Source organism: Haemorhous mexicanus, chromosome 11 (assembly GCF_027477595.1).
Source record: "Haemorhous mexicanus isolate bHaeMex1 chromosome 11, bHaeMex1.pri, whole genome shotgun sequence".
Classification (NCBI taxonomy): domain Eukaryota; kingdom Metazoa; phylum Chordata; class Aves; order Passeriformes; family Fringillidae; genus Haemorhous; species Haemorhous mexicanus.
In genome coordinates this window covers 15097175-15110354 of record NC_082351.1, presented here as the reverse complement: position 1 = coordinate 15110354, position 13180 = coordinate 15097175, and the positions used below count along the sequence as shown (strand labels likewise).

At 49.2% G+C, this 13180-nt stretch overlaps 1 protein-coding gene across 3 annotated transcripts in view; it reads right to left on the bottom strand.

Moving 5' to 3' along the window:
- The window catches only part of MTMR14 (myotubularin related protein 14), a 31258-nt gene that overhangs the window by 4418 nt on the left and 13660 nt on the right, over nt 1-13180 (bottom strand). For all 3 annotated transcript variants that reach the window (XM_059856600.1, XM_059856601.1, XM_059856602.1), the window contains 8 exons: nt 12892-12958; nt 11947-12032; nt 11638-11714; nt 11358-11394; nt 9844-9914; nt 9177-9226; nt 8831-8969; nt 5953-6129 (listed from right to left, as the gene is read on the bottom strand). In XM_059856600.1, the coding sequence (XP_059712583.1) occupies nt 5953-6129; nt 8831-8969; nt 9177-9226; nt 9844-9914; nt 11358-11394; nt 11638-11714; nt 11947-12032; nt 12892-12958 (704 nt within the window). The remainder of the gene's footprint in view (nt 1-5952; nt 6130-8830; nt 8970-9176; nt 9227-9843; nt 9915-11357; nt 11395-11637; nt 11715-11946; nt 12033-12891; nt 12959-13180) is intronic.

Sequence of the window (13180 nt, the reverse complement as noted above, 5' to 3'; positions counted from 1 at the left end):
AGGGCACAATCACTTGAGACAAACCCAGAGCTCTTGGCTTCCAAGGGAGCAAGCAATTATTAAGCCTTGCTGCACAGCAGAGTGTACATAGCTGGAAGCACAGCCTGTGGCAGAGCTGCTCAATTACACACTACCAAGATCTTCTGGATAATTTATTTGAGTTCTGCTGGGCAGAGAGCAGTGCTCCAGCTCTGCTGGGCCAGGTACTTGCACGCTGTCTTCACAGCTAAGAATAGCAGTGGCGCACTGCAGCTGCTCCCCAAGGGACCAAGAGAACAGTCACAAAGACAGGCTCTCCCACAGCAAGAAGGACCTGAGCTTGACTGGAAAGCAAGAGTGGGAAGAGATGCACAGCAAGAAACCTATTTGCAATCTCGATCTAATTCCAGGCCTGCCATTTAATTAGTCTGATCAATACTGCCAAGTTTGAGCAGTGTGAAATGTCCTGAGCTGGCTGTACAAGCACAGAAAGGGAGTCACACAATTCCCTGCATATGAGCTTCCCATCATGGCTGCAAGTCTGGGGGTAATACCCCTGTGTGGCAGCTCAGGCTCTGAAAGGACATGACAGCAGAAATCAGGGAGAGCAGAGCTTCACTTGTCTCACACAGATCTTGTTCTCTGGCTGCTCAATGAACTGAGGAGTGAGGGTCAGAGTATTGGGAGAACCCTGTATTGCAAAATGGTGCTTTTCCTGGGGTACATAATGCCCAAGTAAGAATGAGGGCACTTCACTGAAAGCAAAAACAAATCATATACTGTTAGGAAGACCTTCAGGAGATCAGACAGGGATAACCTTCCCTGGAAAGCAAGGAATTTGTTAGGGAGGGGGATCTGCTGTTCAGTGACATCTACCTCTCTCCACGCCTTTGGAAGATAAAGTGGAGGGAGTCAGTGTGAAGGAGAGCAGGCAGTGTTTGAGCCCACAGCACTGTGCCATGATGGAATCACAATGGGAACAGTGCAGGATGCCAAGGAGAAGCATGGAGGAATGCTGCTTCAGTGCAGAGTGAAGAGGAAGATGTCACCTCCCTGAGAGCACAGCACAGCCAGACAGGAAAAGCAGGAGTGTCACACATGGTGACACAAAATTGAGCTAAAGGAGTAAAGAGATCCGTAGGCAATAGGCTTGGGCTGAAAGCAGGCAGAGACAGGATTCAGCCAGAAAAAGTAATGAGCTGCTGAACAGAGGACAGGTTTGTGGCCAGATAGAAACAAAGGTTTTGGAGAGGGCAAGCATGAATGGCAGAGGAGGGCCTGGACTACAGCAGGATCTCCAGAGACCAGAGTTCTGCAGCTCTTGCAAAGAGACAGTAGCATCTGTAGCCTACTCAGGAGACTCTGCCCACATGGCAAGCCATGATCCAGGGCAGCAGGGACAGCAAAAATATCCCTCTGCCCAATATCATCAATCACACCAGTCAGATAAGTCTGTGCTAAAGAAGGTGAACAGAAAATTCTTTTTGCTTTGGGTGTGTGGCCCCAGCTTCCAGCTGCTGGTCACCTTCCATGGTTGTCAGCTAAGATTAAACAGATCTTACACCACCTCTTAGAGGTGGATAAAGTCATCTTTGAATTCTGCCATGGACAGGCTGATAAAAGCACAGTGTATCTCCTGCAAGACTGACTTGGTGACTCTCTAGTCCTCCATCCCTTCCTGGGGTCTCCAAACCTGTCAAGCAGCTGTGCAAACTTAGTAAGGTTTCATCTAATGCAACAACACTGGGGTCTAAGAGTTCAAGGCAGTCAATTCTGTCTTGCCTCCAGGCAGCAGAACAAACACTTGTCGATTCATTGAATAAACTGATTGACTCTGCAATGAGTCTAAGTAATTTCTTTCCCAGCCCAGAGATCTGAGCCTGCCCAGCAGAGGTAAGATATTGTGGCAGACCTTCCCCTCTATTCCCAAAGCCTTCTCAAGGGAGGCTCCTGAGGAAATGTCACAATCAATAAGGATCTTAAACAGCCTCAAAAGACAGCAGGGGCTAAGCCTGGGAAGACACAGCATGGGAAATTTTGTGTCCTCACTGCAATGGCAACAGAGCTTCTTAAAAGTTGAGCTTGGCTTGAGACCAAGACTAGATGTCTGGGGTGACTGCACCCCAACACAACCCAGTCAATGCTAGAGGTGAAAGTCTTCCTGTAATTTCTACCCTGATTATTTTTGTAAAATCTTACTACAGAACCCCAAAAGAGCTTCAGTGAGGCCCTGGGAACAAGATGGATCTGCCAGGACACCAGAACCAGTTCCCAAGTCTTTAAGAACAGCATGCCTGCAATACATGACAGCCATGCCAGAGGCTGGCTAGGAGTGAGGGCAGCACAGAGCGTTGGGAAGCAGTTGGACAACAGCAGCAGAGCTGACATGGTTAGAGGAGATGAGATACAGCCAGTCTTCCAAGTCGCTATCTCTGCCACAGACATCTAATGGCAGACAGAAAAAGAATCAAAGTGAGCTTCACACACCCACCTCTTCAGGTCCACGAGTGGGAAGAAACTCCCTCAAAAGTGCAAGATTAACTAAATTAGATTAGCAAAACAGAGATGAGCTGCAAGCTGTTCCTTCACACAAGAAGGGACCTCTCGCAGGCCATAAACTGGCAGCACCTAACCTGGAATGGTTCCTTTTAATTAGGTCAGTGCTTTCCATGCAACATGCTGCACAAGACAGTATTTCAGAGCACATGGACACTCGCTTGCCTGCCAGAGAAGAGTCAATACTGGAGGCAGAGCAACAGTCAGGGATCCTTCCCTTTCTTAATACATAACTGAGATGAGTGCCAAGTGCCAACAGCTAGGCTCCATCCTGCCCGTGCTGCTCCTGTTCACCTGACGTATTTCCACACACCTAGGACTATTTGGGAAGCAGCTCATTTGCCAGCTTATGCTCTTGCCTCAAACTGAAGCATTAAGTAGGTTCTGTATGTACAGGCAGACTGTGGCAACCTGGAGTAAAGGGCAGCCCTTCCCACCTTTGCGTGGGAAATATTGGCAAGGAGTATGGCACCCTGCCAAGCACTGCAAATCCTGGCTGAATCCCAGACAGTTATCTACAGGCTGGGATAGTGCCCGAGCAGCCTGTTCTCTGTGAGCACCATTTCTGATTGCAGCACATAGTCATGTGCCAGCCAGCAAGCCCATTTTGTGGCATGGTCATGCAGTAATTCCAGAAAACAGTCCTGTAAACAATTCCTCTCCTGCTGTGGTCACTACCCCAAGGTGTCACATTGCATGTACACCTTCCAGCTGAGGTGGCTGTAAGGAGCAAGACACACAGTGCACACACACTCTTCTCACTACCACCAAAACACCCAAAGCCAAGGGGCAGCAGCTTCTCTGTCCCACTCTGCTCTCACTGTGCTCCCTCCAGACCCAGAGCTCAGCCATCTGCAGCCCTTAAGTAAGGGAGTTCTCTGTGACTGCTGGTCAAAGCAGATCCTCTGCAATTTAACTCCTCCAGATCTCGACTCTCTAGATCATGGTACTTTGAGTTTTGTTTAATTGACTTAGCAAAAGCACATTCAACCAAAGATTATCCAGCTGCTAATCCACATTAGTGCTATGTAGACACACACTAAATCCCTGACATAGATACAGAATTTTTCTGCAGTGTCATGGGACGCTTAGACTCCTGGTGTCAAATGCAAATACAAGAAAGATTTGCAAACTGCAACCCCACTGCATGCAGGGGGTTCAATCTGAGGCACACTGACTGCCATACTCAGAGCTCTCTGTAGAACAAGCAGCACCTTGTTCTACTCTGCAAATAGTCTATGCAATATCTTCCTCTGTGTTTGTCTTCTGCAGATGTGATCTTACCATCATGTTGAAATAAGCTAGAAAGACTGATAGGAATTGTCTTTGTACTGCTTTGCTTTACAAGAACCATCCTGGAATTTACCCAGGATCTCTGGATCAGAGCAAGATTCACAAATGGCTGATAATGTGACAGCAGCAGCCTGCTGACATTGCCTGGCCAGGAGAGGGGCTTGGGTCCTAATGCCTGACTGGGCATTTGTGACCCTCTCTTTTAGGGCAGTCCAGTTCCCCCCTCCCAGGCCATGCTCATGTTTCCTGCTGACTTGCCTTTTTGTTCCCCCCAGAGCTCCCCTGCCTGTCAGCACCTGGACTGGGCTGTTGACCTGAACTACCTGAAGGACACCTGCTGGCATTTTACAAGCAACCATTTTAACCACTGCAGCAGAAGTTGAGGAAAGTGGTTTGTTGCTATGGCCACGCAGAGGATTAGGAAGTCAAGTATAGTGGTTTCTTCATCTCAAGAGCCCTGGGTGTTGACCTGCCAGCAGCACTGCAGGAATAAAGGTATTTTTGGCATCCTGATCAGTCTCTGTGCTCCTGCTTTTCCATCTTAGTACCACAGTTTTTCAGGAGGTTAAGAGACAGAAAATACCTCTTCCTTCGGTCACAGTCCTCCACCCAAAATGGGACCTACTGTTTCCTTCAGAGTAGAAAATGGTGGCTGAAGGTACTGTGTTATCTACCAGACCAATCCAGACTACCACAGCTGAAGCAGGGAGACCAAAGGCCAAGTGGAATGACACAACCTCTTTCAGGAGAAAACATACCATGCTTAGAACCCAGAAACTGCAATCCATGACAGTGTCTAAAAAGGCAACCCTAACCCTCACTATGGTGCTTCTTCCCCCTACTCCTGTTTCTCCTCTTTGCTCTTGCAGAGAAGTCTGGCTGAAGCATTACAAACTGCTTTGTCCTGAGCACTGCTGCAAGCTTGCTACCAGCAAGCACTGAACAGCCTGTCAGACCTTGGGAAGGGCATGGGATCACACACAGGAATTGTGGCACTACCACTGTGAACAAAGCAGCTCCCAAGATAAGCTGCTTTCTTTGCAGTATTTTCTTCTCTTCTCAGGAGATTCTTTCCATCTTACAGAAAATGCAGAGGTGGGCCCCAGCAACAATTCCAACCCCTCCTATTGATATCTTTCCCGGGGGGGGGAACAGTTACCCTCATTTATGAAAACTGTCAGACACGAGGGTTTTTCTCTGGAATTGTGAGACACTTGTTAATAAAGTCTATAAATTTTCAATGCTTTACTTGTTTGTCATTTTATTTTCCATATGATGAGAGAGTACTCAGATTTGGCTGCTGGCTGATTCAGAATCACTACAAAAAGACTTATCAGAAAACCTGCAGAGGCCACACGAGCATATGACTCTGTTAACAGCAACCTGTTATCTCAGAGTCTCTTTATTCCATGTTGGCCTAAACACACAGTGTTTGCTCCACAGGCTCTGCTCTTTCTTCCCTAGGCCAGCTCATGGCTCGATGCTGCCCTATCGCAGCGTCAGACTCCAGAAGGGTGCCTTTGCTATGGTGTGAGATTAGGCTCAGGTCCAGGGTCCCCATTCCCCAGAAGGAACACTCAGCCTTCAGGGCAGAATCCTTTGTGCTGGCACAGTGCTCGAAGCTGGCTCCCAGTAGATTCCTACCTCTGCTTGCCACCAGCACCAAGTTTTTTCCAACCTGCATCATCAGGAGGGTCAGCAGATGAAAAGGGGAAGAGGACAGATGCAGAATGAGGCCTGCTTGGTTTGAAAAACTTCCTTCCCCAAACACCATAGCCATTTCAAACCCTGGTGGATGTGTTAGACAGAGAAAGTGCTGTGAGCTGCAAGCATGCAGGATGCAGAATGCCAGAGCTCAGAGTTGAGGCATGCGCTGAGGACAGGCATATGACAGCTGGCTGTTATCAGCACAGCTCCTTGCTCCTCTAGGGGCTCAGGCAGGAGTGTCTGTGCTCAATGGCCAGCACTTCAGATAAGGTCAGACTAGAGAGGAACAGGCCTCCCGAGGTTTGTCTGTAGACACAAATACAGGTGCTCCAGTGTTTCCAGAGCCACACAAGTGCAGCCCTGCACTCCCTTTACCAGACACTCTTTTTGCTGAGAAATGCCCTGCTCCCACCTCACCTGGATCTGGGCACTTCTAGTGGGCTGCTTCCAATCCTCAGGAAGTTATCAGAATGGGTTGATGAGGAGGAGCTGGAGGACTTGACTTCAACCATCCCTGTGGAAGGCAGCCTGTCTTCAGACTGCTGTGCTCTGCTCCAGAGCACGGCTTGCGGTGACGATGCACAGCTCTTCCTCCTGAGGGATAGAGGACATGGGTGAGAAAGGTGACTTTTCTACGTACTCTGACTAGGAAGCCTTTCCACCACAGCCTGCAGTTTAGCCCAGCAGCTACAAGCTCTTGTTTCCACTGAACCTGCCCTCCTCCCTCCCAAGGAACCATGAGTCACGGTAAAAGCTCAGGGAGGGGGTACACTGAGCTCAACCCATCTTAGCCCATTCTTTTATAGATCACCATCCACGTGACCTGGAAATCAGAGACGGGAGAATGCATCAGCCCACACACACACAGCGATTGCTTTGTTTAGTCTAGCAGCAAAAATGCCTTGAGCAAGGGGCCTCCCAGCGGGGAAAGACCATTTCAATCTGCTCCAACTCCTCAGTGTGTATGAGCCCAGGTGGGCGTTCATGCGCACCGAGGGTGACAGGGACACACTACCAGTGTTATTTTTCCTTTCAGCAATTCCCTTTGGGCACCACTGACCACACTTCTGACCACGTCCTTACAGCTGACAGTCACTCCAGAGGTAGGTACACTTCAGTTCTTTCTCTGCCTATGCTGACAGCCCAAACTGCTCTGGCTTCTTTCCTAGCCAGCAGATTCAGACTCAGTCATGATTCACTGTCCATTGCTGCATCAGGCCTTAGCTCACAGTACCATCCAACTACATGCCAAACAAGTACACATCTGGGACTAATTCATATCACTGCTGCTCCACGTTCACAAGATTTCCTTCTTACAGTTGTTTGGTTTTTTTTTCCCCCTGGAAGAGTCCCAAGAATTTCTCCCCTTCCAAGATCACACTGAATTGGACAAAGACTCCCTATGCACGAAAGTAAAAAAGAAAAATTCTAAAGCAAACTAACTCTAGGGGAACTCTTCCTAAAACATGGAAGGGGATCTCAGCTTTGAGATTTCAAGCACTGTCAGCAAGTGCAGATAAAGACAGGCTCATTGTACAGTGGAAAGTGAGATATCCTCCCTTCATTTCTTGAAGGGTGTCCACCCTCAAACATCACACCACAGCCTCTCTTAAGCTTTATTCATCTCATGTTATCATAGCTGCCAACATCTCCAAGTACAGCCTGCAGAAACAGGTCTGAACAGCTAAAAATCAAATGCCTCTCCCTGCACAGAGACTGTGAGGCCACCTGTTTTCAGGGCAACCCAACAAAGTACATCCCCTCATGCTATGCACAGCACATGCAGCTTGTAGCAAGCTCGATGTATTCTGCAGACTAGAGAGCCACAACAGCCTGCAGTAAAACCCCTGTGACCAGTCTTCTCACTGAGCACTCATGGCAATGCTCACAGCCTTCCACTTTTCCAAGCTCATGCCCCCCAGCATGGCCCAAACCATCCCTGCAGAGCAGCTGCTGGCCCCAACACAGCCTGAGGTCTCCCACAGAAATAAAAGCAAGTTAGAGTTAGGAAGCACATTGCAAAATCAAGCCCTGATCCACACAAGTGCAGCTATCTCCTCCAGCATGCTCTGGTCACTTCACATCTTGTAAAAAGCACACATAGGTTCTGTGCAGCAGAATCCAGTCTGTACGTCCTGAGCACTCAGAGCAACACAAATGCTTCCAGTTCACTACCCTGCAGCCCTGCAAGTGGAAAGTTGTTCTCTACTCAATGCAGTCACCTTGATGTGGATAGGCAGGCTCTGTGTGTTAAGAAGACTCTGAGTTGCTCACTTGGCAAAGAGTTTGGGACACTCCATCTCCATTTTTTGATTCTGCAGGGATATTCTCCTTTCCCTTCTCAGCGCTTTAGACTGAATATACAACGTGCTTTAGAAAGGCTGCTGCCACTAGCATGGCTGCAAGCTCAGTCCCAGAGGACTTCAAATGCTTCCAGCACAACCCAGATTTAATTTAAAATAATTGCAATATAAAATAGCATCTTCACATGTGCTGAGGGAGAGGAGAGAAAAATTAAACTGAGAGGGGCAGCCCTACAGCAAGGCTCTGAAATCCCCAAACAGCACCAGAAACTCCACAAGCAAGTCCAAAACCTGTCCCAGAGCAACAGTTGCCAGACACCGTCCTCTCTTCCAGACAGCCACTTGCATCCCCAGGCAAGTCCTCTGTGACCCTCTATCAAGAGACAGTACTGAATTCTCCCCTGGAAATGTCTCTAAGCAGTGCTGCAGGCAGGAACCTGCTTTCAGCTCACACACCTCATGCTGGTAGAGGGGCTAAAATTTAGAGGGAATTCTTGGCTACCCAGCCCAGCTCCCACTAACTGCAGACACTCCCTGTGTAGAATGTCTTTCCTAAACTCTGATTAAGCTTCATTTTAGGGCAGCTAAACCGTCTTCACTTTTCCCTGGGGAGGCTGCTGTGAAATGTAATTTTTCTGGTAGTTTGGAACAATCTTCATTTTAAAAGTAATGAAATCCTGTGTGGATGAAGTTTAACAGTGAAACTGGTGAAAACGAAACAAATGTGCTTTACTCTCATCTATGTACAAACTTTGGAGCATCCCTGCAGAACCCTGACAACCTTTTAACATGGGGCGGCCTCCAACTTTTGATGCAGAAGCTCTGGAGTACAAATTGCAGCAAAGCTTCTGACAGCCGAATTCCTCCCCCCACTGTAAGGAATCCATGCTACAGCAAGCAAACCTGGAGGGCAAGACACTTCAGAAATATTTTTTCCATCAGGCCCAGAGCTAGCCTCTTTTGTTCAGCCCACCAAGTGGTTTTCTCCTCACCATGCTGCTTGAGTCTGTGCTCCTGCTGGCATCAGCTCCACTGCTTCATAGGTAAAGCTCCCAGCTGCTCCAGGGGAACTTTCCATCCCCAGGGAGAAGTCACTGCTCAGGCTTGTGGTGCTGCCTCGGTCTTTCTGCTCTAGAGAGAAGAAAACAGAGTTACCTGAAGACCAGCTTGGTTTCATTCACTTTCTCTCCCTTTCAGCAATACACTTTCCCATGCCCTGTGTTCTTGCAAGGCCCCAGAGGCAGCACACCCATCTGGGGTCATCCTGAAGCTGGGAACCCAAGCCCACAAGCAATGAACCATTAGCAGCACCCAGGGGCACTGATGCTCGACACTCACTGAGCATGCAGATCTCTTCCAGGGTGAAGCCAGGTGGCAAACTCTTCCTTCTGGGGAAGGAAAGACAAAGTTACCTCAGGCACACTTCAGGGCAGGCTGGCCATAGCCTGCCACACACAGCAGATCAGAGTAGTGGGGAATTAGCTATGCAGGGGCAGAGGGGAGAGGATGGGCCAGTGTGCATTGTCTGACTCCTAACAGTCCCAACCCAAACTCCCTATGCTTTGAGAAGGTGGCAACAGGCAGCACTGCACATGATGTGCTTATTCAGAGCATCCAGGGTGGGCTTTGCTTCTTTCTGTCCCTCCTGAAATAAGAAGGTTTTATGCTGGGCAGTCTGTTACAAACCAGCCACCCCTCTGTGCCCACCAGTGCCTGATGGAGCTTGCTGTGCAGCCTGCTTGAGCCAGAGCACACATCTCTGGGCTCACCTGTGCTAAAGCAGCCACGGACAGTCATTAGGCAGAGAGCACATTTCAGCATGGACAGTTTTTCAGAGCACAACGTGGCATCTCACAAGCCTCGGCCCCGTTTTGCAGCCTTCAGAGTGCAGAATAAATTAAAGAAAACTGGGCCAGGACACCAGGGCTTCCATCTCCCCAAAGAAGCAGCACTAACAAGCTCCCTGGCTCTGTAGCCCATGCAGCAGCAAGCACAGGCTCCTTACCTCTGTGACTTCAGAGCAGAGAACTCCTCAGAGGTGATGTGCTTCAGAAAATTGAAGCAGAAAAAGAAAATCTGAGCAAAGGGAAAGAGAAAAGCGGTTCAGGAATGAACCCGAGGCTCCATGCAGCCTCTTATCTTGATGAGGAGGTGCTGGCAAGAAGGAGATAGTACAAAATCTGCAGCTACCAGTCTCCAGTGTGCCACAGGCTGCCATCATCCCATCCTGGGCCTTCTCTTCCATGTAAACTGCCCCTCTGCTCCCTGCCACGGGGAGGCCCAGAAAGGAAGGGGAACAAGAAGTCTCCTTATCAATGCCTTGCACACATGCTGCAAGCCCACAGCAGGCACTTATGCCATCAGTGCAGAATGGAACAGAGATGGCAGCAACTCCTTATACACCCAGGTGAGCATCAAACCCAGAAGGACTTGCAAGGTTAGAGCCACATGCTCCACCTCAGCAGCAGACCAGTACCACCTCTGGAAGCATGAGGTACCTACAGCATCTGTGGCCCCAAGCTCGTGCCCTGCCACACCCCAGTCTGCTCTGCATCACTCACCCCACTGTGCCTCTGCCACCTCACCCACACCTGTGCAGAGCTGTGCCCTTCTCCTGGGAGAAGTGGGGAGCAGGGAGGGCCAGAGGCAGCCAGGCACCCCCTCTCCTGCTGCAGCAACTGACTCCACCCATGACCAAGCAGCCACCAGAGCAGAGCTCCCAGGCTTGAGTCAGTAGAACTCCAGGAAAGGAATGAATAAGAGGAATGATACAGACTCTTTCAGGGGATTCTGTACCCCTGAAAGATGGAAAATAGGCCAGGGTCATGTCTCTCCCTAGTAAGGTGAGAGTTCGAGGAGCAAGGGAATAGGAACACGGTTAGACACACCATCTCTTTTCTATTCAGAAATGATAGTGCACTATACTGCAACTATAGTCAGAGCAGTCTTTTCTTGTTGTTCAACAGCGAAAGATTTTGAAGAGAATTACTTCTACTAATTTTAAGTGTCCCCCAGACCCACATGTGCACCCACAGACACATCCCACCAAACTCAACACTGGAACCAGCACAAGCTGCTCCATGAGCCTGTGATGACATGCAAGCCACATGCAGCTGCAGCACCCAGGCAGGAGGGCTGGCACTCAGGACAAGCACACAAGACTATCCAGCTTTATTTTCAAGTAGTGACACACCTCAAGCATCCTTCTCACTGCTGAGCTGAACAGCAAGTCCTAGCACCCTCTGATGTGGGGCCTGAACACTAATCACACAGGAGAGAAACTGGCAGGAGTGACACCCCCAACAAAACTGTAGCCTGAGAGAGAAGTAACCCCATAACTTATGCATCACAAAGTGACAGGGCAAGGCTCTTACCTCTATTTCCAGGACCTGAACAATCTTTTTAGAGCCCAGCCACACCACTGGTACTACCAGGAGCAGGCAGTGAATGCTGCTACCATAAACAGATATCCTGAGAACACAAAGCAGTGCTCAGAAACTGCCCCAGACCAGCACTCACCTCTTCTCCTTTACTGAGTCGATCGACTAACATGTGCCTGGAAAGAGAGAAAGGGAAGCTCAGTCACATGCCAGAATCAGCAGAAGAGTATAAGATGTCAAGAACAGCCAGATGCCTGAGCCCTCAGGAAAAATAAAAAGGCATCAGCCCTTCTTGTCCCAGCTCATTGGAACCTGCTCAAACATCAACCTTTGGCTGTGAACAAACATCAAAATGACCCCTCAAGGCTTCTCCCCTGTTGCACAGGGATGCACATATGAGTAAAACTTAACATGCCTACCCAAAGAGAAACCAGTCATAGGCCACTGTCAGGTAGAGAATCTCAGATGGCTCCAGGGACGTGTGGATCAGCCCATCCTGCAAAGCAAACAAAGCCTTCAGGCAGCACCCCTGGGGACCAGAATTTGGGAATTCACGATCTACTGAAAACTGTCACAGTGATCCAGGGTGCCCATCCTCCTCTACCTGCCTGTGACAGCACGTCCAAAGGAACAGTAGGAACATTAACAGCTCCACCACTACTGCCTGGTGACAGTCACTCACCCTCCAAGCAATCAGCCCCAGAAACAGAGGTCAGCCAGGTACTCACAGCCCATAAGGAGAGGCGCAATAAGGAGATGAAGAGAGGCGTTCGATCCCAGCCGGATATACAGTGCACCAGGAGCCCGCTGTCATCTGCTCCAGGGGCAGGAAGGAGAAGGGAGAAAAGGATGTTGCAATGAAAGGAATGATTTCTTTATGGCAAATCTGTAGAGACAAGCTACTCTCTGTACCCACAGACCAGGCTCAAGAGCAGAGCTCAGCCAGAACATTCTGTCTTAAATACAGCAGCCAACCAATCGCTCAGAGTGTCCTGGGTTGTCAGCAGCACCAGCTGATGTGCTGTCCTGGTCCTGACAGCTGCTCATGACACAGAGTCATTACGTATGAACATCACTTTACTACCCTGAACATACACCTACCCAGCTGTAACCCACTATCACAATCTGTTCCTACACTGGTGAGAAAACAGCTTCAAATGAACATTTTTTCAGTCTCACTAACCTTCTGCACTGAGCAGAGGCACACACAAGGCACAAATCCTATACCCTACAGAAAACCTGCAGAGTGTCCCAACACAGCCACTCCAGGAGACTATAGCTGGCCATGCTGTCAGAGCCAGCCATGGCTCCATCCATCAGTGCTAGGTCATAGTGCCCAGAGGCAATGGGATGCCACACAGGGTAAGAGACACTCTTCAAAGAGTTGGACTGTCCATGATAAAGGGGGTGGAAGGGGCTCTTAAACAGGCACCAAATGAGATCCTGTGTTGGTGAGACAAAACACAGGTAACCAGCAAAACAATCTGCAAGTCCCTCTCTAAGAGGGGAATTGGAGTTCTGAGATGGTGGGACCATCACCCTGTTTTGAAGGGAGAGAATTAAAAGTGTACTGGACTGGGAGTTGATCCACAGTGGCACTAATACCATCAGCTGTTCTTCCAGGGACAGTGACTGCTCCAGTTACACTGCTGGGAGCAAGGAGCTTGCCTTACCGTCACTATTGATAATGGAGATCAGCAGCTTCAGGTAGTTCTGTGTCTGCTGTACAAGGTCCCAGCTCTGCAGAAAGAGGAATGTTGATGGTAAGGGTCTGCCCACAGCCAAAGGCTGCTCTGCAGTTCAGAGCTGCTCTATCCAGAACAGCAGCAAAGCAGAAATAACCACATGGCCATTCCTCAAAGTGACAGACTTCCCCTTTGTACCAAGCCCCCCCATCCTCTGCAAAAGGCACTCAGGGACAAGATAACAGGTAGACAAATAAAATAATAAAAGGCCATCTCT